General features: G+C 45.6%; 1 protein-coding gene and 1 non-coding gene across 2 annotated transcripts; both read right to left on the bottom strand.

Annotated features, from left to right (window-relative positions):
• Positions 1-827: 827 nt before the first annotated feature.
• POM121L2 (POM121 transmembrane nucleoporin like 2) lies at positions 828-21,728 on the bottom strand. The gene is given in 12 exon segments (XM_038583977.1): positions 828-927; positions 929-2,111; positions 2,114-2,319; positions 2,321-2,431; positions 2,433-2,574; positions 2,577-2,720; positions 2,723-2,929; positions 2,932-3,313; positions 3,315-3,737; positions 3,740-4,195; positions 4,394-4,568; positions 21,487-21,728. Coding segments are annotated over 12 exon segments (3,771 nt in total).
• On the bottom strand, positions 19,030-19,102 carry TRNAK-UUU. Its single transcript has one exon. It is a non-coding gene; the product is annotated as a tRNA-Lys (tRNA).
• Positions 21,729-24,062: the final 2,334 nt, after the last annotated feature.

The following is a 24,062-nucleotide window of genomic DNA, read 5'->3' on the forward strand; positions in this document are numbered from 1 at the left end:
AAAAGGCACAGTAGTGTCAGACAAAATGGTGAGAGTGAGTTTCTGCATAGACATAATGGAGAGTGGCAAGCAGAAGGCCCAGGCGGCTTGCTCCAAGCCTGGAGGGAAACTGCCCGAGAGCTTCCCTTTTCTGGAATGATGAGTGACCACTGGGATCTGACAGACTGAGTCTTGACCCTACCAATGTGTTAGGGGCTAAATCGGCAGGAGGAGGAGGATCGGGCTGGAGCATCACTTCTCCTGGGGAAAGATTAAAACAACTTGGTGGGAGGAGGTGACACAGCAAGAGCAGTACATATAAGTGCCCTCAAGGGTTGATCAATCATGGAAAATGATGTCAGATTTCATCTGATTCAAGGTCAAATTACATCAAAAGCTCTTCCAAGAACTCATTGAAGAATAAAGCAGTGAGGAGTGAGGATGGGCATTCCCGAGGGATAAGAGAAAGAGAATTACTTCTTAGGGCTAAATGAAAGTAGGCTGAGATTTACAGAGAATCTGTTCCTCCCCCCAAAGATGCAAGAGAATGTGAGCTCTACTTGCTGCCTTCCTGGCATGTCTGTTCCCTGAGCTCACACCTGACCCAGAGAGGAGCAGCCAAGAAGAAGAACTTCCTCCATCAAAAGGTTTGGTCCCATCCAGTTTCATTCTGCTGTTACCACTAGATATCTTGGTCATTCACCTTTTTCTAGATTATAAATTTGGACCCACAGGGTGAATATGTAAAGCTCTAGCCTTAGATCTGGGGTATGTTTGCTTTAGAGAATTGGAAGACACCAAGGCTCTTCACAATACTTAGGTCCAGATCTAGGGACAGGGGACACAGACTATTTCTTGTGTGCATGATGCCTTCAGGAATGCCCTTGCTCCCGATTCTTTGGGGGTTTTGATTTTGCACCAATGGAAAATGAAGAGGCTGATGATCTGAGGTCCTCTCCCAGGAGAACCCTGAGCAAGTGGAGAGGGCATCCCAAAGCCAAGGCTACTGTTAGTCTGTATTGGCCCAGGGACAGGCATGCTCTGAGCAAAGGGGGCCATGCAGGGGCCCCCAGACATAGTCTTTCTTGCAGAAATGCTGGCCCTCCCCACAACAAAAGGTGTGTTCTGGCTGGTCAGGCCTTGGGTGTTCTGGCTACAGCCTTTTCCAAAGGGTGTCATGGTACTAGTTGTCCCACTTGGCACTGCTCCAATGCTGAATGCTCCAGAGTTGGAGCTCATGTCTGGGGCACTGATCCCAATCTCCCCACAGTCCATAGGGGTCACCAATCCCCCAAAGGCAAAAGGTCGTGGGGCTGTGCTGCTGAACACTGAACCACAAGCCCCATTCTGGTGGGTCTGGTTGACAACTCCAATATCAGTTGTACTAGGTTGACCAAAGGGAAAACCTGCTAGAGTGCTGCCCAAATTTGGCAAGATGCTGGAAGGGATGTGAAAGGTGGAGGTTGAGGGTGTCGAACCCCCACAGGGTGACTGCGTGGTACTGCTGAAGGCTGGCTGAGCTGGAGTTAGGGTTGAGGTTGGGGACACCACTGCAGAGTTTCCAAAAATGAAAGAGCTACTGAAGCTTGGGTCCAGGGCTGGTTGGAGGGCTCCTGGCTTCTGTCCACCTGTAGCCCTGAATGCTGGCTAGGAGGTGGCTCCTGGGGAGAGTGGGAAAGATGGCCTCGAGCCTGACCCCAAGGAAACGGCAAATGCTAAGGTTGGACTGGAGATGCTGGATGATAATGAGGGCTGGTTTGTGGTGACCAGGGCTGAGGCTGAAAGAGGATCACCCACACCCCGAAAATTTGCAGTGCTTTTATTTGGGGATATCTGGACAGCACTGGTAAGAACCTGGCTAAAGATGGTGACTGTGTGTACGGTGGGAATGGTAGCACGCTGCTGTGGTGGGAAGATGAAGCTTGTGTCTGGAGAGAAGCTGGCTCTGAAGGCACAGGCAGCCCCAAGAAGTAAAGTGTGGCAAGTAGAAGGGATGGAGTAAGTGCTGTCCATGGTACTGGTACTGACACCAAAATCCAAAGGCTGTGTGAAAGAAGAGTCTTTGGATGTGCTGCCTGGGGTGGTGGCCATGACTACAGAAGTCGTCTTGACCAGGCTATGGAGCAGATGGTAGAAGTGGGAGGAGCTGGAGGAGAGGTTTGCTTGAAAGAGAAGTGAGCTATCCTGGGCAGAGTTTTCAGAGGTCCTAGGCCACCAAAGATAGGCTTGAAGGTGGGAGCGAAGACAGCTGGAGTTGAAGATGCTGCAGCCACCACAGAAGTGCTGGAATATAAGGAGCCTCTGATCTCACTGTAGGGTGGGGGCCCCCAAACAGGGCTCGATGTGTCCAGCAGAAGTTGCAGCAGGACATGAAGATGCAGGAAAATGGGGAGCTGGGCTACTCACTCCAAACAAAGTACTTTGCACAGGAAGTGTTGTTGGTGGTGGTGGTGGGGGGCATGGGAGTCCTAGGAGAGGGAGATGAGGGCCATGTGGCATCAGTGACTGGACAGGTGGGAGAAACTGGGGTCAACAAGATGGATGTGGCTGTGGGATGTGAGTCTGAAGAAGTGCCCAGCAGGGGCCCTGACTGGTGCAGGGGAAGCCATGTGAAGACAGCAGTCTCCAGACCTCCAGAGGTGAATGGGCTACACTGACATCCTCCCCAGGAGGCTCCTGCCTGTCTGCTAAGCTTTCCATCTGTGGATTTGTGCCCTGGGTTGGAGCTGTGCCTGCAAGAGCATGGGAAGAGACAGCGAAGGCTGAGCAGCAGACCAAGTGTCAGAGCCAGAGTGGGTGGTGCCCTCAGGCGTCTCCTCTCTGGCTGGATTGCTGCACTGGAGTCTACCTTTTTTCCCTAAGGCCACGTTCCCTTCAGGGTCTGCATCCCCTAGCTGGGCAGGTGGGGTCTGTGACAGCAGGTCCCCAGGGCTAGAGAAAAGCTGAGGCTCTGCAGACTTGGTTCCCCAGAAGCTGCTGGGAACTGGTCTGAGTACATCGGGACCAGAGAGTGAGAATGATGACCCTTGCCTTTCTTTTTTACAGGCCTTTCTGGTGGCTGCAGAGAGGCACTGGGAACACTTCTCTTCCAAGACTCAGAGAAAGCTCTAGAAGAGCTGTAGGAACTTGAGATTGCATTTCTCCTGGAGCCGAGGGGGCCACCTGTGCGTGTGCTGGCCAAGGAGTTCATGGAGGAGCAACTGGGCCTCTTGTTCAAGCTGTGATCTGAGCTCCAGGAGTCGAGGCTTCTCTTCAGAGCCCCAGGCGTGGGCACAAAAGAAGTGAGGACTGCATTTTTCATCAGGGGCTTAAATGTGGATGGTCTGGCCTCGGGGACTCCTTCCCTTACCTGGCAAGCCCTGTGGACGCGGTGATTCTTCCAACCTGGCCCTCCCTTTCTTGCACTCTCTGAGGGCCCTCAGCACTGTCTCCTTGGCACATGGGTCTGGGGGCTTCTCCGAGGGTGAGGACCCTGCGGAGTCCCTCACCTCTGCTGGGGGGCTGGAGAGCAGCACTTTCGGCTTGGGAGGTGCTATCTTGATGGTCACCGGGCTGCACACGGCCCCGACGTGCCGCAGAGACCAGACAGTCCGCTGGAGGTAGCTCTCCCACCAGTCCGAGGGAAGGGGCCCCACAATGGAATCGTGGGCCCTCTCCATGGGAAAGCGCCTGCAAGACTCATTGGCCACCCACGCGGTGGGACTGGCAGGGTCGCAGTTTGGCCGCTTCCTTCCAGGTCTGTGCCGCAGGGCAGGGCAGGGCAGGCGCGATGGACTTGCCGAACCCGGTGGACCTGTTGAAGCGGCTGAGCCCGTCGGCGGTTCGGCGGCCTCCCGGTCTCGCCCGTGCGCACCTCTGGTGGCGACGACCGCGGGGACCCCAGCTTGCCCAGTAACTGGTCGGTTCCCGAGGTTTCTGGCTGACTCAGCCGGAGTCGGAGTGCGCCTTGTTCCGCGGACGGTTGAACCGGATCCCGGCGCAAGGAAAGTGCGCGGGTCTCGGGCGCTCGGCAGCCCCTTGGGGACCGGGGAGAGTGGCCGCCGCAGCTCCAGCAGCTCGCTGTGCGGTCCTGAGGCTTCAGCGCGGCGCCAGGCCTGTGCGCTCTCGGCGGCGGCGGCGGCGCGCGGGGGACCCGCCAGGAGGGAGCGCGCGGTCTCGCTGGTGCCCACAGCGCGGTCAGGGACTGTGCGGCCCGAGTCCCCGCGCCGTCCCCGAGCTGCAGTCGAGTTGCCGACGGGTCTCCAGCTCTGACTGCGGCCGCTCAGGGGTCCAGGCGTGCGACCCCGGCACGGACGGGTCAGCCCGCAGGTTCCCCAGAGTCGGGGTGAGCCGTGAGGTCCCAGCCCCGCAGGGTGGGTGCTGGTGGCGCTCGGGGTGCGCAGGGCTGGAGGACAGACCCGGGGCTCCGAGCGGCCTGCAACCCTGGACACCGAATTCGGGGATCGAGCTGACGTTTCCCTCGCTTCTCCTTTCCTGCCGCCTCTACGTTTTCGTCTCCAGGGCGGATCATCCGCCGGGAGGACGAGCTCCGAATGCTACGACCTCCCGGCCCGGTCCAGGGTCTTCCCGAGGTCCGAATCCTGGTCACCCTCCAATTGCAGGCGGGACGACAGGAGGACCCTGGAGAGGGCCCCAGAGCCGGGTGGCTCCGGGCGCAGCGAGTCTAGGGCTCTGGCGGGCCCGGCTAGGAGCAGGTCAGGACCGGGAGACACGCGTGAAAGACTGGAGGGACGCCCTCCTCCCAGGGCCGGATAGGTTCCCTCTCGAGTCCTTCGTGACTGTCTGTGGATGAATCTACTCCTGGAGTCTGCCCTCGGGAAAGAAAGATTCTCCGTGTTCCATTAAGTTAAAAGTACAAAAAGTACAAAGTCTCCGAATAAAAGACCCGAGGTACAGCCATTTCTGGACAAAGGAAAGGGCAGAAGTCTTGTGCTTTCCCAGAGCCCAGGCCCGAGGCTGCTCTCACTCCTCTGCTGGGCGCCCAGAGGCCTGGGTCCTTCCAAATAGCGACTTTAGCAAGTGCTTTCCCGACGGTGTATGTGCCGCCAGCCTCTCTAGACTCCAACCCATCCTGAACCAGATGCCAGAGTCTCTTTTTCACAAAGTGACCTCAGGGTCACCCCCAGGGCTCCCCAACCCCAGCGGATACTCGAGCCTCCATTACAGTTAACCCCGAAAGTTCCCTGGTGGCTTCCCCAGGAGGTAGAGAGAAGGGCGGTAGGACCCAGCACCAGGAGGTCAGCTGGGGGAGGGGAGCCCAGGGCAGGGACCGGGTAAAGACCCTGAGCCGGGGCTCTAATTAGTGTTCACTAGGCAGGCGAGGCAGGCAATGGGCCCTGGGAGAGCAGACAACCTGGGGGAAGATTCTGGCCACAGGACGAGAGTGGGTCCATGGGATGATTCTTTAAGAGAAAGTAAACATGGGCAGCCGGGGTGGCTCAGGTGTGGTCCTGGAGTCCCGCGCCACATCCGTTGGGCTCCCTGCATGGAGCCTGCTTGTGTCTCTGCCACTCTCTCACACACTCTCTCTCTCTCTGTCTCTCATGAATAAATAAAAAAAATCTTAAAAAAAAAAAGATTAACAGGAGAGAAGACATTCTCTTCTGTTTAAAAAAAAAGAGGAAGTAAACATGAGAATAGCCAACATGTTCAAAAAATGGGACCTAGTTAAATAAATTATAGAATAGCCATAAGATAGAATAACAAAGACAAGGCAGACCTTTATATATCAATGTTTGTCTATGTCCATGATACATAAGATTTCTTTTTAACCCCATATAATTTTTAAGGTTTTAAAATGTATTTATTCATAAGAGACACACAGAGAGAGGCAGAGGGAGAAGCAGGCTCCCTGCGGGGGGGCCCAGGGTGGGACTTGATCCCCAGACCTGGGATCACCAACTGAGCCAAGAGCAGACACTCAACTACTGAGCTACCCAAGTGCCCCTCATATAATTTTAAATTTGTGTGAAAATATAGCTACAGATTTTTAGATAGAGATGTGGTCACAGAAGAAAGGAGGATATTGACCAAGTCATTAACATCATGGTTATGCCCCGTTTGGTACTGGAGTAGGTTTGGAAGGAATTATTTTTGGTTTTCCCGCATTATTTCATATTTTCTACAAGATTATATCTCCTAAAAAAATCAAACTATTTCCATTTTTAAAAAGAAAGATTAAAAAGGGGAAAAGGTTGGTTGCAAAGAAGGTGTATTTGAACTCAATGTTTGGAGCCAGGAAACGAGAAGGAGGCATTGCAAGAGTTCAGGAATCCAGTCAATGAGACCTAAGTAGGGATGTGGACTTTGATCCTGGACAAAGCCTTGCTAAGGTGCAGGGAGAATGAGAAGCGATAACAGAAGATGACTTTGAGCATTCTTGTATGCATGATGCTTGACAATAGTAACACTGAGTTGGGGGTTCCTGCCAATAAGGAAACAGAGAGCATCAAAAATCTTGGTGTTCAAAGAAAAAAAATGATCAATTGGACTTCATTAAAATTAAAAACTACTCTGCCCAAGACACTGTTAAGAGAATAAACCACAGACTGAGAGAAAATACTTGCAAAACCTATCTGATATAGACCTGGTATCGAAAATATACATAAAACTACCAAAACTCAGCTCCCCCATGCTGGTGTGTTCTCTCTCTTTAATAAATAAATAAAATCTTTTTAAAAAATGGGCAAAGGATCTGAATAGGTAAGTCGCCATAGAAGATATGCATATGGAAAGATGCTCTACATCAAACATCATGAGGGAATTGCAAATCCAAGCATCAATGAGATACCACTATACACAGATTAGAATGGCTACAATCCAGATACCGGCGACACCAAAAGTTGGTGAACATGCAGAGCAAAAGGAACTTTCATTCATTGCTGAGGGAAATGCGAAATGGTACAGCCGCTTTGGAAGATGGTTTGGCAGTTTCTTATAAAATTAAACATAAAAAATAATAATAATAAATAAAATTAAACATAGCATTACCATGCCATCTGGCAATCACACTTCTAGGTATTTACTAAATGAGCTGAAAAGTTCTGTCCACACAAAAACCTGCACATGAATGTTTATGGAAGCTTTACTTAAAATTGCCAGGAATTGGAAGCAACCAAGAAATACTTCAAAATATGATAAACTCTGGCACACTCAGTACAGTGCCATATTATTCAGCACTAAACAGAAATGAGCTATCAAGTCATGTAAAGACCTGGAGGAACCTTAAATCTGTATTGCTACATGAACAAAACCAGTTTCAAGAGGCTACATACTCTGTGATTCCAACTACACGACAGTCTGGAAAACACAAAACTGTAGAGAGCAAATAGATAAGAGGTTTTGGGAAATGGGAAAATAGGTGGAGCACAGAGGATTTTATTCTATATGAAATGAGAATGGTGGATACATGATATTATGAATTTGGTAAAAACGTATAGAATGTACAACAAAAAAGTGAACCCTAATGTAAACTATGGACTTTAATTAAATAGTAATGTATCAATATTGACTCATCAGTCGTGACAAATATCCCACACCAGTGCAAGATGTTGCTACGAGCAGAAACTAGGATTGGAAGTGGGGGGACTGGAGAGTATATGCAAACTTTCTGTACTTTCGGTTCAATTTTTCTGTAAATCTAAAATCGTTCATAAAAAAATAAAGTCTGCGGGCAGCCCCAGTGGCCCAGCGGTTTGGCGCAGCCTTCAGCCTGGGGTGTGATCCTGGAGACTCAGGATCGAGTCCTGTGTCAGGCTCCCTGCATGAAGCCTGCTTCTCTCCCTTTCCCTTTACCTGTGTCTCAGCCTCTCTGTCTTGAATAAATAAATGAAATCTTAAAAAAATAAAGTATGCTAATTTTAAAAATTGAAATAATTTTTCAATGCCTTGGAGCTTGAACTCCATGCCTCACTTCTCTTAAAATTGCACTTCTCTTAAAATTGCTCTGTGATGGGGTGCCTGAGTGGCACAGTAGTTGAGCATCTGCTTTTGGCTCAGGTTGTGATCCCAGGGTCCCCACAGGGGGAGCTTGCTTCTTCCTCTGCCTATGTCTCTGCCTCTCTTTCTGTGTCTCTCATGAATAAACGAATAAAATCTTTTTAAAAAGTTGCTCTGTGACTTGTACAATAGTGTCATAGTGTAAATCGCAAGTATGTCATTATTTTGTTATTTAAGTAAGTTAAGCACACATCCAGCACACTATCAGGTATGCAAGAAATTATGGCAATTTTTAACGGTCTTAGTCCACAACATTGACAAGCAGTTTAGTGTAGTTTAATTTACCCATCTGCCCTTCTGCATAACCTAGCCTCCCCCAGAATCTAGTGCTGGGGCCTTGGGGTGAACTCAGATTGCTTCTGAGAAGGCTGCCAGCAAATATGTTTTAAAGAACCAATTAAGGGTTGCTGTTACTGTGCCCACTACAATTGAGTGGCATGGCAGTGGAGGTAAGGAACGTGGAGGTAATGCACATGGTGGCTGGAAAATTATCTAAAGGCACAGGTTGCGGTGATGCTGGGTGGGCCCCGTAGAGAGAGACAGGGCGGGGGATCCCTGGGTGGCGCAGCGGTTTGGCACCTGCCTTTGGCCCAGGGCGGGATCCTGGAGACCCAGGATCGAATCCCACGTCGGGCTCCCGGTGCATGGAGCCTGCTTCTCCCTCTGCCTAAGTCTCTGCCTCTCTCTCTCTCTCTCTCTCTCTCTCTCTCTCTCTGTGACTATCATAAATAAATAAAAATAAAAAAATAAAAAATAAAAAAAAAGAGAGACGGGGCGGGGTGCTGCCTAGGAAGATGACAGATGGTCTGTCAGGGCAGCTTCCAGAGGTGAGGATGGTAGAGACCCCAATGGCAGCCCTAGGGGAGAGGGAGGCTGAAAGTGGCCTGGGTGGGGGTGGGGAAGGAGTGAGGGATGGCTGGAGCATAAGGCAGATTCAGAGCAGGATAAAGCGGAAGGAGGCCAGACATAAAAGCAACGTGGAGGCAGGGAACGGGGTACAGCCATGCCCTCAGGCTCTGTCCTCTGACCCAAAGAGTCTTCTAAAAGAAGTGCCAGTTTCTGTATATAGAATGATGCTATTTACATTTTTAAAAAATTATATGTATTTTCAAAAAAAGTAAAATAAGCCAGTTTCTGCACTCAGGCCAGAAGAAACTGGTGGCTTCCTCTTCTTACCTCTTGGGACAGTACTGCTAGGAAGCCATGGTATTAGAAGACCAAAAAGGATCCCTAACAGCTGCAGGATAGTGGCTGCCACCCTGAGAGCTAAGACAACACAGGTGCCAGAGGCAGATCAGAAGCATCCAGCATCTGTAGAACATAAAATTTTGGAGGAAGGGAGCCAGATTCCTCAGGGTGGGTTGCTGGCCTGCTGTGCTGTGATTTCTCAGGTCTCTGATGAGGTTGGTTGGGGAAACAACCCCAGAAACTGGAAGAAGCAGTTGCTACTGGAACGTACTGTTGCTGCCAGAGTGAGAGCATGCAGTCAGGATGATGGGATGGTGTGTGCAACAGGAACGGGGAACCAGCAGGATGGAGGACGTCCCAGTCCTCTAGCCTCCTCTAGAGCTCCCACTGGCACAGCCCAACTATAGGAGTACAGGATGGTTTGCAGTCCCATCTCCGGCTTTACAGAGCAGACTAAAGAAGTGTTAAAACACCATTAATATCAAGTTCAGAAACACCCGAATGACATATCTCTTGACACATAAATATGTGGCACATCTCTAAAGAACTGCAAAAGAACGATAAACCTAAAATAGCAATGACTCTGGATAGAAAGAAAAGATGAAAACGAGGAGAAAGATATCTGAGGCTCTAAGGCTGTTGGCAGTGTTTGATTTTGTAAGCCATACTGGGCAAATCTGTATGTTCGTTTTACTTTTTTTTATTTTTTTTTTAAGATTTAATTTATTTACTCATGAGACACACAGGAAGGCAGAGACATAGGCAGAGGGAGAAGCAGGCTCCATGCAGGGAGCCTGATGTGGGAACTCGATCCTGGGACTCCAGGATCACAACCTGGACCAAGGTAGATGTTCATCCGCTAAGCCACCAAGGCATCCCTGTTTTACTTCTTGATATTGCATTTTTGAATAGTGTATGGTTTTATGCATTCAGATTTTCACAGTGAAATATACTGTATCATATTAAATCTTATGTTGTTGAAAACAATTAAAATGTTGCAAAAAATTTTAAATCTTAAGTCATCTTTTGCATACCAACTAATATAGGTACTGGAGATTCTAACAAAATTTGGAGGTTAGCTCATTGAAACAAAAAACTTACAGCATTTCAGATTGCTTTTTTAAAAAAAAAACTCAGAAATATAAACCCACTCTAAATGTTTTGCTTTCATGGCAGTGTATGGAGGGGAAAAAATTCCCTGGGAAGCTGCAGTAAGGCCCATGTAAGCTCAAAGTTGTGTGTGGAAATCTGTCAGCTGAGTGAAGTTCTTAACTGCCTAATCTCCCCTAACCTCGTCTTGTAGCCCTGCCTGCAGCCCAGGGGGATCCAGTACTCCATGCACCTGCACCACTGCTGGTGAAAAAAGGGCATGTGTGCCCAGGTGTTAAGTTTGCGATTTTAATTAATGCTTATATTAAATTTGCTAGGAGGACGCAGCATCTGGAAAGCAATTCATGGCTCTTCTGGAAACAGCTGAGCAATCTGCTCTCTGCAGAAGCACGTTTGCTGAGGATGACAAGTCACACCGGAGCCCAGCCTTCTCTATAAGTGGGGCGTGTGGTCTGGGGCTCCCCACACCTCGAAGGGGAGCACCCGCCTACATTTATGTGTAGCGGGAACCTCCTTTGGTGAGTATTCTTCAGAGCCTTCTGCTCTCAAAATTTGATGGTGGTTAAAAGATTCTTGAAAGCTTTTCTTATTCTTACTTACAGCCAGCTTCCAGCTTCCGGAGTTTAGAAGGGACTCGTGTTTGGCTTACTGCTTTTGCTGCAGTTATCTTGAAATTCTTAATACTTTTTCATGAGAGGCCTTGTGCTTTCATCCTGCACTGGCGCTGCCGATGGGTTAGGCAACACAACCCTCATTGATTCGCTCCTTTCCCAAATTAACGTACTTTATCCTCACATTTTTCTCTTCTAGTCTTTATTCTGTACCCATTTATTTCTTATTTAAGGCATTTTGCATACTTTCCAGATATTTTACATATTTTCTTTATGCTTTTTACAACAATTTGTGTGCAGAGTTCTTTCCCTTTTCCCTGTAACTAGATCTCTAACATCCCTTAAGTGCTTTAGCTTTTCCCTAATTTCACAAGTAGCTGTGTGCAACTTCTATTCTTCTTCCTCCTAATAGCCTTAAAAAATTTTTTTACACATAATTCTTCAAATTCTAGCATTCTCCTTTTTGGTCAAGCTGTATCATCTTTGAACATCTCTCCCATTACTACAGAGTCTTTCTTTCTTTCTTTCTTTCTTTCTTTCTTTCTTTCTTTCTTTCTTTCTTTCTTTCTTTCTTTCTTCTTTCTTTCTTCCTTTTTAAAGATTTTATTTATTTATTCATGAAAGACACAGAGAGAGGCAGAGGGAGAAGCAGGCTCCCTGCAGGGAGCCCATTGTGGGACTCCATCCCAGGACCCGGGGATCACTGCTGGAGCTGAAGGCTGATGCTCAACCACTGAGCCACTCAGGCGTCCCTACAGTGTCTATTTCTTATTTTACACTTTTCCTTCACTGATTTACACATTTCATTTTCTCTTTCTTCATCCTCACTCCTCCTCCTCAATTCCTTCCTTTCCCTCTTTGTGTTCATCCTCATATTAAATGTTTTATATTACTTTTTAATCCTTGTGTGTTAAGCAAGATTTCCAGTTTTATTTTAATAATGCTTTTAAGGGATCCCTGGGTGGCGCAGCGGTTTGGCGCCTGCCTTTGGCCCAGGGTGCGATCCTGGAGACCCCAGATCAAATCCCACATCGGGCTCCCGGTGCATGGAGCCTGCTTCTCCCTCTGCCTGTGTCTCTGCCTCTCTCTCTCTCTCTCTCTCTGTCTCTGTGACTATCATAAATAAATTAAAAAATAATAATAATGCTTTTAATTATTCTTTAATTTTTTATATATTTATATTATTTAAAAATATATTTTTACTATATATATGTATATGTAATTTATATTATTTTAAAATATTTTGCTATATATACAAGTATATGTATATATGTATACAGATGTATATTTATGTATACATATATAAATGTATATATATATGTGTGTGTCTAGAAATTCAGGTATTCTTTTTAAATCCTATATCTTTACTCTTTGCCTCTTTGCTTAATTTGTTTTTGTTTTTGATACTTCTCCTAAGTGTTTCAGACCATCATAATGCAAACATTGTGCTGTCGTACACACCCTATTTTCATATTGTTTTGTTACTTTACCTGCTTCATCATAAGCTTGTCTTTGGAGGATAAGTCAGAACAAATGGGGTGTGGAGAGAGAAAGAGAGACAGAGACAGAGAGATTTTAAGAAATTGACTCACCCAGTTGTGGGGATCGGCAAGTCCCAATCCTGCAGGGCAGGCCACTGAGCTAAAGACCCAGGGAAGAGCTGATATTACAATCCTGGTCCAAAGCCAGTCTGGGGCAGAATTTATTTACTGTTTTGATGACACCTACCACATTGTATAGAGGGCATTCTGATTTGCTCAAAATTACTGATTTCAATATTAATCTCATCTTAAAGATATCTTCATATAATATCCAGACAGGTTTGAGTTTTGTTTTGTTTCAAGATTTTATTTACTTATTCATGACAGACACAGAGAAAGAGAGGCAGAGACACAGGCAAAGGGAGAAGTAGGCTCCCACGTCAACTGAAAGAATATTTCCAATTGCTCTTTTATCGGACACTCTTTTTATTGGATGGAAGACATTTTTACAATTCTGGGAACTTCAGACTGGTGAATGAGTTTGAGAATTGCCCACTGGGAGACAGCATGATTTCAAAGATGGCTGGGCCCAAATTAGAGGGCGATATGAAAGATCTACACAGTGGCTTTGGGGCTTATAACCTAATGAGTAAAATTCAGCAATGAGAAGCAAGTATAAGCTCTGTAGCAGAGGATGGTTTTTGATCCACCGACCTCTGGGTTATGGGCCCAGCACGCTTCCACTGCGCCACTCTGCTTGCTGTCCCAGTTTTCCTATCTATTCTGTTAATGATGAAGATCAATCACCTTTTCTGTGTTGAGAAAATTCTTTTTTTTTTTTTTTTTTTTTTTTTCCGAATGTTTTCCTTTCTGATAGCTTTTGCCACCCTCCTTTCTTCCATGTGTCAGAGATCCGCTCTTTCACCACCAGGTGGCCGAGGGCCGTCTCTTCCGGGGCTGCGCTTTTCCAACCTGCCAAACAATGTCCAAGCTCGGGAAACTATTCTTTTTGTCCTTAATTTTGTTTATTCTTCTGGAGCTGCTCTTTGCTCAGAGAGCCGAGGAACAGCGCGCCGAGCAAAACTCCGGCGGAATCTGGAAGTCGTGGAGCCGACCCTGCTACTACCATCAATCAGAGAAGAAGCGTGTTGACCACCTCCCATGTTTCCTCCTTAAAAGTCTCATGGACCACCATTTGGATAAAATATATATATATATACGATTATTTTTATTTGCTTGCAAGGGCACAGATTTTCACAAGGACGATGCTCCTGAATAGAAGGAATAAACCCAATTTATTGCTCAAATGATGATATGGTGGCCACAATTTCAGTTGGATCTCGTTTGGAACCGTTGTGACAGGCACACACACAGAAATTAAAAAATGTTAAGCTAATAAAGATATAAGCTTCCGTTTCCTGTGGCTTTTATCAGAGAGCAGAACTTGTTAGGACTTCTCGGAACACTAGACCTCGTGTGTCGCTGCCTCTGTGTTAGGTCCCAGGGCCCGTCTGGACAGCTGTACACCTCTCATCTTTACAAATGTCAAATTTTGCATGATGTGCAATAATGAATTCACTCATTCACAAGGCTGGGCCATGTTACTCCATTTCAGCGTCCGCAATTAAACGGAAGGAGCAGCCTCTGCAACGTTTTCCCTCCGGGGAGTGGTGAGCGCAGCGGCCAGCACAGCGACAGCCTTTCTCGGATTCCCAGCAGCGCGCAAAGCCCTCCCCGGGCAGAGCCGGGGCGGGGCGGGGGGGGGGGGGGCGCCCCTTCCCCGGGCGGAGCCCGGGCACAGGCAGCCTTCCCCGGGCAGAGCTGGGGCGCGCACCCCTTGCCCACCCAGCTGCTGCAGCTCAGGCCGCAGCCTGGGGAACCGGGCAGCTCCCCAAGACCAGCGTCCCTTGGCGGAAACAGACGAAGAAACACTGCTAGTCACCTCTGGGCCGATTTCGGATTTCCCTTGCTTCCAAGGAGGCTCTCATTTCAAATGGCCTTTAAATTTGGGCCTTCTTAAGGCAGTCCAGGTGGGATGGAGCTTCTGTTTAGCGAAGATTTCCTCGGGCCAAGACCAGGACAAGGATGGCCTTGAATTCAGATTTGTTTTCCCAGACTTGAGGTGAAAAAGGAGGGAGTCCAGAGACCGGAACCAGACCACGGACAGCTTGTTCCTCTTGAAGTAGAAACAGATGGACCTAGGCAGGGAAAGATACGGGAAAGGCTCGGAGCCAGGCTCCCATCAATCTCTGGGCTCCCATAAATCCCAAGGACATTGAGAGGCCCCAGAGTCAGGCTCCTACTCATCCCAAGGAAACAGAGATAAAGCAGCAAAGACAGAAAAACAAAACCAAAAACAACCACCAGGCTCCCTAGCTCCGAAATGCTAGGGAGTATCTCCCTTTGATGATTAGCAGTAATCACAAAAACTCAGGAGACCCCAAAGCAGCCATATGTCAATCACTCAGGACAGCACAAAGAAATCTCAAGGCCATGGGCTCCTTGGTTAGGTTCTCAATAAAAGGCTAACCCAAAAAAGCCTTCAGTGGCAGCCTTGTTGGGACCCCTTTTACTCCTGAGAGCTTTCTCTGTACCTGCTTAATAAACTTCTATGGCTTTATTCACTGTCCAAGATCCATTCTTCGACTCCGTGAGAAGAACCAACCGGTCCTGCATCACTCTTAAGCCTCCAGGGAAACTCTGGATCCAAGTAAAGTGAACTTTAATTACTCCTTTCAGGCTTTTACCCTCCTAGGTCTTTTTTGTTCCAAGGAGATGCTGCCATCTTCAAAAGCATTCTCCCAAAAAGCAGTTTTCTTTCATACTTTTCTGACTGCAACTTGGAGTCAGAAATACATTTAAAATCACAATTCCATGCAGTATGCAAACAAATCTGTATCTATATAGAGAATATATCTAACTGAATCTGTCTCTATCTAGAGAGAGAGAAAAAAAACGAACACCACCAAACAATACTTTACCACTTGGGGTTTCTTCTGATATTTTCTATTCCCATTAGATTCTATTTCATTTATTAAAATACCAGTCTTGATCTTTTTTTAAAAAAATATATTGATTTTATGCTCAGGTCATGATTCCTGGATTCTGGGATGGAGTCCTGCATCAGGGTCACGGATGGAGCCTGCTTCTCCCTCAATCAATGCCTATATCTCTGCATCTCTCTGTGTGTCTCTCATGAATACTTAAAAAAAGAAAAGAAAAGAAAAGAAAAGAAATCCTCTCTGATTCAGCTTTTTCCACATCTATCCTACACATGTGAGGTGGTTTCTTTTCCCCTTCACCTGCTGAAGAATTCTTGCACCCAACATACTGGATTCTCTACTTGGAGAATTCTTACCTCTTGTCTCTATAGAATTACTCCTGCCCTGGCCTTTGGTCATATGGCAGGACCAATGAATCCAAAGGCTTTAGATAGATGCCCTCCTTTCTCTGTGAATACCTCGAAGATATTTGTATATTAAGTTTCCCTTCCATTTTTCCTAGGATGAGTAATTGTTACCTTCCATTGCTATGTATGTGTATAGTTCAATTGTTCCCTGTCATTTTGTTGTATGTGTAATTTTTTTGTGTGTAACTACTACTGCAACCAAGTTACAAAGCTATTGCTTTACCCACAAAGATCTCTCTCCTGCTTTCTCTCCACCCACCACTCCCCATCATCCTTAACTCCTGTAACCACAAATCTGTTTCTCATCCCTCTAATGTCATTTTGAGGATGATATATACGAGAGATAAAAAAAAGTATGCGACCTTTGAAGATTGGCTTTTTTCATTTAGCACAATGCCCTTGAGATCCATCTAAATTGTTGCATACATTGGTAGTTCGTTCTTTTTTTTTTTTTTTTTTTAACTGTTGAGTTGTATTCCATGGAATAGATGTGTACCACCATTGGTTTAACCAATCACCTGCTGAGAAACCCATTTGTTATTTCTAGGTTTAGGCTATTACAAATAAAGCTTCTCTGAAAAATAATGTATGGTATTTGTGTAGACCTAATTTTCATTATTCCTAGGATAAATGCCTGAGAGTGGAATTGCTGGATTGTATAGTAAGTGTCATGTGTCACTTCTTTAAGAAACTGCCAAACTGCTTTCCCAAGTGGCTTCACCATTTCCCAAATGCCATCAGCCATGCGTGACAGATGCAGTTTCTCTGCATCCTTGCCAGCCATAGGCAATGTCAATCAAATAAAATTTGTTATTTTAACTCTTCTAACAGACGTGCAGTGATACTTCACCATGATCTTAATTCATACTTCCTAAATGACTAGTGATATTGAACATCTTTTCACGTGCCATTTGTATATTCTCTTTGGTGAAATGTCTTTTCATGTCTTCTGCCGATTTTTTAATTCATTGTTGTTTCAGTGTTGTGTTTGAGAGTTCTTTGTATATTCTAGATATGAGTCTTTGCCATATATGTGGTTTGCAAACATTTTCTCCCATCTGTAACTGACCTTTTTATCCTCTTAAGAGAGTACTTTGCAGAGCAACAGCTTTTAGTTGTGATGAAATTCAATTAGTCAAATTTGTCTTTTATGTTTGTGTTTTTGGTGTCATGTCTAAGACTCTCCAAGCCTGAAGTCCTCCAATTTTATTTTTTTCTAAAACTTTTATAGTGGGATCCCTGGGTGGCTCAGCGGTTTAGCGCCTGACTTTGGTCCAGGGCGCCTGCCTTTGGCCCAGGGCGCGATTGAGTCCTACGTCGGGCCCTCGGTGCATGGGGCCTGCTTCTCCCTCTGCCTGTGTCTCTGCCTCTGTGTGTGTGTGACTATCATAAATAAATAAAAATTAAAAAATAAAACTTTTATAGTTTAATGTTTTACAGTAAATCTATCATTTCCAGTTAATTTTTAATGAAGTGTAGGTTTAGGTTGAGGTCATGCTTTTTTTGCCTATGGATATCAAATTTCTCCACCACCATTTTTTTAAAAGACTAAGACTTTCATCTCTTCACTAAATTCCTTTTGTACTTCTGTTAAATATAACTTGGCTGTATTTGTATGTGATGATTTATGGTTTCTTTATACTGTTTCTTTGACTTATATGCCTATCCCTCTGCCAGTAATGCACAATCTTTACTACTGTGGCTGTAAAATAAGTCTTGAAATAATAAGAGTGATTTCTTCCACTTTGTATCTCTTTTTCTCAAAATTGTTTTAGTTATTCTAAATCATTTGACTTTCCATAGAAATTTTAAAGTAGTCATGTTTGTATCTAAAAAAAAAAAAAAAAACTCACCTGGATTTTTATAAGAATTATGTTAAACTGGGGATCCCTGGGTGGCGCAGCGGTTTGGCGCCTGCCTTTGGCCCAGGGCGCGATCCTGGAAACCTGGAATCGAATCCCACATCGGGCTCCCGGTGCATGGAGCCTGCTTCTCCCTCTGCCTGTGTCTCTGCCTCTCTCTCTCTCTGTGTGTGACTATCATAAATTAAAAAAAAAAAAAAAAGAATTGTGTTAAACCTGTATCTAATTTTGAGAAGACTTGACATCTCTTAGGCTTCCAATCAGTGAACACAGAATATCGCTCTATTTATTTAGGTCTTGGATTTCTTTCATCAGCATTTTGTAGTTTTGTATTTTCCAGCATGTACATGTTCTGGTAGATTGGCATCTACGTTATTTTTTAAGCTATGTAAATGATACTGTATTTTTTTTTCTGAGGCCTACATGTTTATTGCTAGTGTATAGAAATAAAATTGCTTTTTGTATTTTGATCTTGTATTCTGAGACTTTGCTGAACATATGTATTAGTTCTAGGAGGTTTTTGTTTTAGGTTCCTTGGGATTTTTCTAGGTGAGCCATCTTCAAATGGAATGGAAAGTACAATCCCTAGGCAGAGAGGGAGGGGAAATGTGTATTTCTAGAGAAAGATACAATCCACTGAGCAATCAACTGCACACATCAGCTCACAATTGTCCAAAATTGTGGAAATGAATGACAAAGTGTCCCTGTGTTTCTGGGTAGGATGAATATTTCACCTAAGACCAAACTGCAGTATATGTCATGTAACTCCATACTAATGACATAGCTAGGGCTTGGCAGAGAGCTCTCCCCATCTGCCAGGTAGCTCAGTTGCAAAGGATTGCAAATCTAAAGGGCCTGGGTTTTGATACAGTGAACACTTCACTCAATAAATCTGGTTTCTAGTTCCTTTTCTAAAACTCCCTAGTCTAGAAGGATAGCTTTCCTATACATCATGGACTGTAAGTCTTTTGTACTGTATTCCTGGGGAAATCTCTATTAAAAAGTGCTAAAAAAAAAAAAAAGTGCTAAAGTTGGGGCGCCTGGGTGGCTCAGTGGTTGAGCATCTGCCTTTGGCTCAAATCATGATCCCTGGGTCCTGGGATGGAGTCCTGCATCAGGCTCCCCTCAGGAAGCCTGCTGCTTCTCCCTCTGCTTATGCCTCTTTCTGTGTCTCTCGTGAATAAATGAATAAAAATCTTTTAAAAAAATAAGTGCTAAAGTCATCTTCTGCTTGGAATAGAGTAGTAAATCCTAGCTACTGGTTAAGGTTGATGGTAACTGACTTTTTGGTATTCTCTCACTTTAAACAGGTAAAAGTCAAACTCAAACACAAACTTCCTTCTTTGAAGGAAGCTGAGGACTCCCAGATCTAGGGAAGGTAAAGACCATGCTGCCTGGACAGGGACTTGAACCCTGGGCCCTCAGATTAAAAGTCTGATGCTCTGCCAACTGAGCTACCCAGGCTCAAGCTAAAAAGCCTTCTCCATATCTACAAAAAGGATCAAGCTTACTAGTGTGATCACTACATTCTTGCATTCATTCAGGAAAGGCAACCCAGCAGGTGTAACCTCTATAATCAATTCACCCAGCACTTGTTTATGTTTTCTGTAGGTAGGTAGAGTTTAAGTGGCATCAAGAAAACAATCCTTATTTGAGTACAGTTGTAAAAAGGGAAAATAAACAAAAGAAACCAACTGATTGCTCCCAATAAATATTTATGGAATGCTTAGCAAAATCTGCCAGCTTTTATTTACTGGGCACCAAGAAATAACCAAAAAGGACAGAAAGAGAAACAAAGAAACAATAAAATATAAATAAATAAATAAATAAATAAATAAATAAATAAATAACCAAGAAAAGTGAAAGGGAACCAATGAAGAACAATGGTAAGAATCTGCCAATTTGGTAACATCTACCCATTTTTTTCTCCGTTCAAGAAAAAAGGTGAGTCATTAAAAAGGAAGGGAAATGTCTGGTGACTATGGATGGCCCTACATTGTCCAGTTCACTGGTGTTCTTGGCTCCTATAAAGAATTTTGACAACTTGGTATCCCTTTTGACATTGTTTGAGTGGACATGCAGCATTTTTCATCATATCTTTAAATTCTTTTTTTTTTTTTTTTTTTTAAGATTTTGTTTATTTATCCATGAGAGACACAGAGAGAGAGGCAGAGACATAGATACGGGAGAGCAGGCTCCCACAGGGAGCCAGTTGCAGAACTCAATCCCAGGACCCAGGGATCAAGGCCTGAGCTGAAGGCAGATGCTCAACCACTGAGCCAACCAGGTGTCCCTTGTCATATCTTCAAATTCTTCTGAAGGTATTGTGACTTATATCACAGGAATCTAAAAAGTTTAGTAATTTAATACTTAGCAATATCCCTTGAGAACTAGAGGGAGGGAGAGAGACACAGAGAGACCCCTTCTTTAACCTTCTGTGGAAGATTTTACAATGATCCTTTATCTCCTTGAATTTGTTATTTCCATTCCATGTCTCCCATAGAATTTTATCCCAATACCATCATTTTTTATTTAGTCTTTCTTGATTCTCCTATGGACTTCTAGGCACCAAATACAGGTATAAACATTGAAATCTGCAGTTATTTCCTGTGATCCCAAATCTGTGTTAAAAATACTTCCCTGCTGGGGCACCTAGGTGACTAAATAGGTTAAGTGTCTGCCTTCAGCTCAGGCTCAGGTCATGATCCAGGGGTCCTGGGGTCAAGTCTCAGGGTGGGGCTCCTGCTCAGCGAGGTGCTTGCTTTCCCCTCTCCCTCGGCTCCTCCCCCACCCTCAGCTCCTGTGCTTTCTCTCTAAAATAAATAAAATGGTGGGTTTTTTTGTTGTTGTTTTGTTTTGCTTTGTTTTTGTTTTTTTGTTTTTTGTTTTAGTATATGTGCTGCCGAAATGAGCACTAAAATGGTTATTTTTTTAAATGGTTATTTTTTTAAAAAATAAATACCTCTGTGGATTGGGTTAGATTTGCATCTACTTGTAGTGCAAAATAATAGATAATTTGAAGACACCCCCCAAAAAAATAAATTAAAAAATTTGAAGACCCCCTTTGCTGGAAGATGTAATGGATGTGGATGTACAATTTGTTATGCTCCCCCTCCTTCCCCAACGAAATCCTGTAAGAGAGCACCTCAACTGAAGGAGGCATCTCTGACTCAGTATCTCCAGTTGTTCCCATTTTTTAGTAGATGTGCTGCCAAAGCGAGCACGCTCTCCAATTGTTCCCACACTGGGAATCCGCAAGGAGGGTAGTTCCGCACCCGGGACAGGGAGCCTCAGGCAAACGGGTGTTTGCAGAAATGCCTTCATTTACTACGCATAAGGATGAGATTTTTCCGAGGGGGGCGGGGGGGACATGGGATTTGGAGCTGTCCTTCCCTGGCAGACTGATTCCCAGAAGAATTTTGGAAAGGCTTTTCCTTAGGAAAGGTTAACCATGAAAGATCTAGAAATAGACTCAGTTAAGCTGTTTGCATACAGTTGAGCTGGAGTTGCGGTAAAACTCGCAGGAGAGGATGGCTCGGACTCGGTGACAGCTGGACCCCGCTGCTCCCCGCTGCGGGCAGATGCGTCCTCGCCAACCTTCAGTCCCAGGATCGCAGTGAGTTTTTCCAATATGAAAATGGTTTCATTTCTTTCCCCCTAATCCATCTTTTTCCTTCGTCCTTCCTCGCTCATTCCTCGCTTTTCTTGGCTTTAAACCCGGTCCCCTGAAGAGCCAGGTGGTTCCGGCAGCCTCTCCGCGCTCCCGCCTGCCGGATCCGCCCCAGTGCAGCCCTGGAACCCGCTTTCCCGACCCTCGGGGCGCGCCCCAAGGACCCGCGCGCCCTCACCCCCGCCGGCCCTGCGGCCCCGGGCCACGGATGTCGCCTCGGATCCCACCGAAAACCGCCAAGACGCTTTTCTTTGCCTTCCAGAATCCGATTCCGATTGGGTAAGTGTGGATCGGGTCTGACAGGGACCAGGGCTTGCTGTGCTTGCACACAGGTTGTTTCCCGGCGGGTCTGCGGGCCAGGCTCCGGGCGGTCTGTCTGTCCCGCGGGCTGTGCGGCCGGAGCGCTCGGGACCGTGACATTCCCGCCGTGTCACGTCCTCCTGCTTTTCCACTTCGCAGGGGTGGCTGCCTTGGAATTCCTCCGCCTTTTTCCAGTGACCAGCCCCCTCCTTGTTCTTTAGATCTCAGTCCGGACGTTACCCCGACCTCCTCCTGAAAGCTTCTGCTGACTCAAAACTGGTTTTTGAAGCTCCTGGAATACACCCAGGATTTCTGAGATTATTTCAAGTTTATTAATAGCACTTATTACGTGCTATATTATAATTTTCTTGTAAATTCCTTCCCTAAACGTTAGCATGCTCAGGGGTCAATCCTTAAACACCACGCATATGCAAATGTCTCTTTTCATCTTGACCTGCTCCTTCAAACTCCACAGTCACTGATGCAACTGCTTTCGCCACAGGTATTTTATTTTATTTATTTTATTTTATTTTATTTTAGATTGTATTTATTTATTTGACTCAGAGAGAGCACAAGCAGGGGGAGCAGCAGGGGCAGAGGGAGAAGCAGGCTCCCCACTGAGCAGGTAGCACTATGTGGGGCTTGATCCCAAGACACTGGGATCATGACCTGAGCTGAAGGCACACACTTAACCTACTGAGCGCCCCTCCACAGGTATTTTATACATAACATTGTCAAAAACGGAACTCCTGCTCTTCCCCCCACCCCAAAAGAGCTCCTCACCCATCCTCCCCATCTCAACAAGCAGCTGCTCCAGCCGTGCAGTTGTCTGTGGATTCTCCCTCCCCCTGGGATCCTAGATCCCATCCATCAGCCTCGCCCTTGAAGTGTATCCATTATCCATTATCCAACCTTTTCTTAACTATTTTCGTTGCCCTCACACTAGACATCTACCATCACCTCTTGCAATTTTTGCAATAGACTCTTCACTGTGTTTCTATTTCTCTTTTCTGTCTATTTTCTAAATACAGAATTAGTGCAAAACTCTCCAAGGGCTCCCCTCTGATGCCAATATAAAAGCCAAAGTGTTTCTAGTGACTTGCACAGCCATCGCCTGCCCTATCCTCTCCCTCCATCCCTCTTCTCCAGCCACACAGCCTCCTGCTCATCCTTAGACAGTCAGCACAAGTCAGGCCTGCCCCAGCCTCAGGGCCTTTGCAGTCCCTGTGTGCTCTGCCTGGAAACACTTTTGTTTCTCCAAATAGGTTCCTCATTTCTTCCTGTCCTTTAGGATTATGTCAAATACCACCTTCTTGGGACACCTGGGTGGCTCCAGAGGTTGACCATCTGCCTTTGGCTCAGGGTGTGATCCTGTCCCGGGATCAAGTCCCACATGGGGCTCCTTGCAGGGAGCCTGCTTCTCCCTCTGCCTATGTCTGCTTTTCTCTCTCTGTATCTCTCATGAATAAATAAATAAAATCTTAAAAAAAAAAAAAACAAGTATCACCTTCTCAGAGAAATCTTACCTGTTCAGCAAATTTAAATTTTTTTTTAAAAAGTATTTATTTATTTATTCATGAGAGACACACAGAGAGAGGCAGAGACATAGGCAGAGGGAGAAGCAGGCTCCCAACAGGGAGCCTGATGCAGGACTTGATCCCAGGACCCCAGGATCATGACCTGAGCCAAAGGCAGATACTCAACTACTGAGCCGCCCAGGTGCCCCAGCAACTTTAAAATTTCAAAACACTTTTTAAGAAGTCATCCCTATTATCTTCCTCCTTTATTTTTTATTAGTACTTATACCATATATTTTAAAATTCATTTGTCTGAATTTCCCATTAGAAAGCAAAAATCCATGAAGACAGAGATGTTTGAACAAAACTATTGTCCCTGTATCTAAGGGAATATGTGTCATACAGCAGCTACTCGTTAACAGTTTGTTAAGTAAATGTTTTTTTTTTTTTTATTGGTGTTCAATTTACTAACATACAGAATAACACCCAGTGCCCGTCACCCATTCACTCCCACCCCCCGCCCTCCTCCCCTTCTACCACCCCTAGTTCGTTTCCCAGAGTTAGCAGTCTTTACGTTCTGTCTCCCTTTCTGATATTTCCCACACATTTCTTCTCCCTTCCCTTATTTTCCCTTTCACTATTATTTATATTCCCCAAATGAATGAGAACATATAATGTTTGTCCTTCTCCGACTGACTTACTTCACTCAGCATAATACCCTCCAGTTCCATCCACGTTGAAGCAAATGGTGGGTATTTGTCATTTCTAATAGCTGAGGAATATTCCATTGTATACATAAACCACATCTTCTTTATCCATTCATCTTTCGTTGGACACCGAGGCTCCTTCCACAGTTTGGCTATCGTGGCCATTGCTGCTAGAAACATCGGGGTGCAGGTGTCCCGGCGTTTCATTGCATTTGTATCTTTGGGGTAAA

Source organism: Canis lupus, chromosome 35 (genome assembly GCF_011100685.1).
Source record: "Canis lupus familiaris isolate Mischka breed German Shepherd chromosome 35, alternate assembly UU_Cfam_GSD_1.0, whole genome shotgun sequence".
NCBI classification, from domain to species: domain Eukaryota; kingdom Metazoa; phylum Chordata; class Mammalia; order Carnivora; family Canidae; genus Canis; species Canis lupus.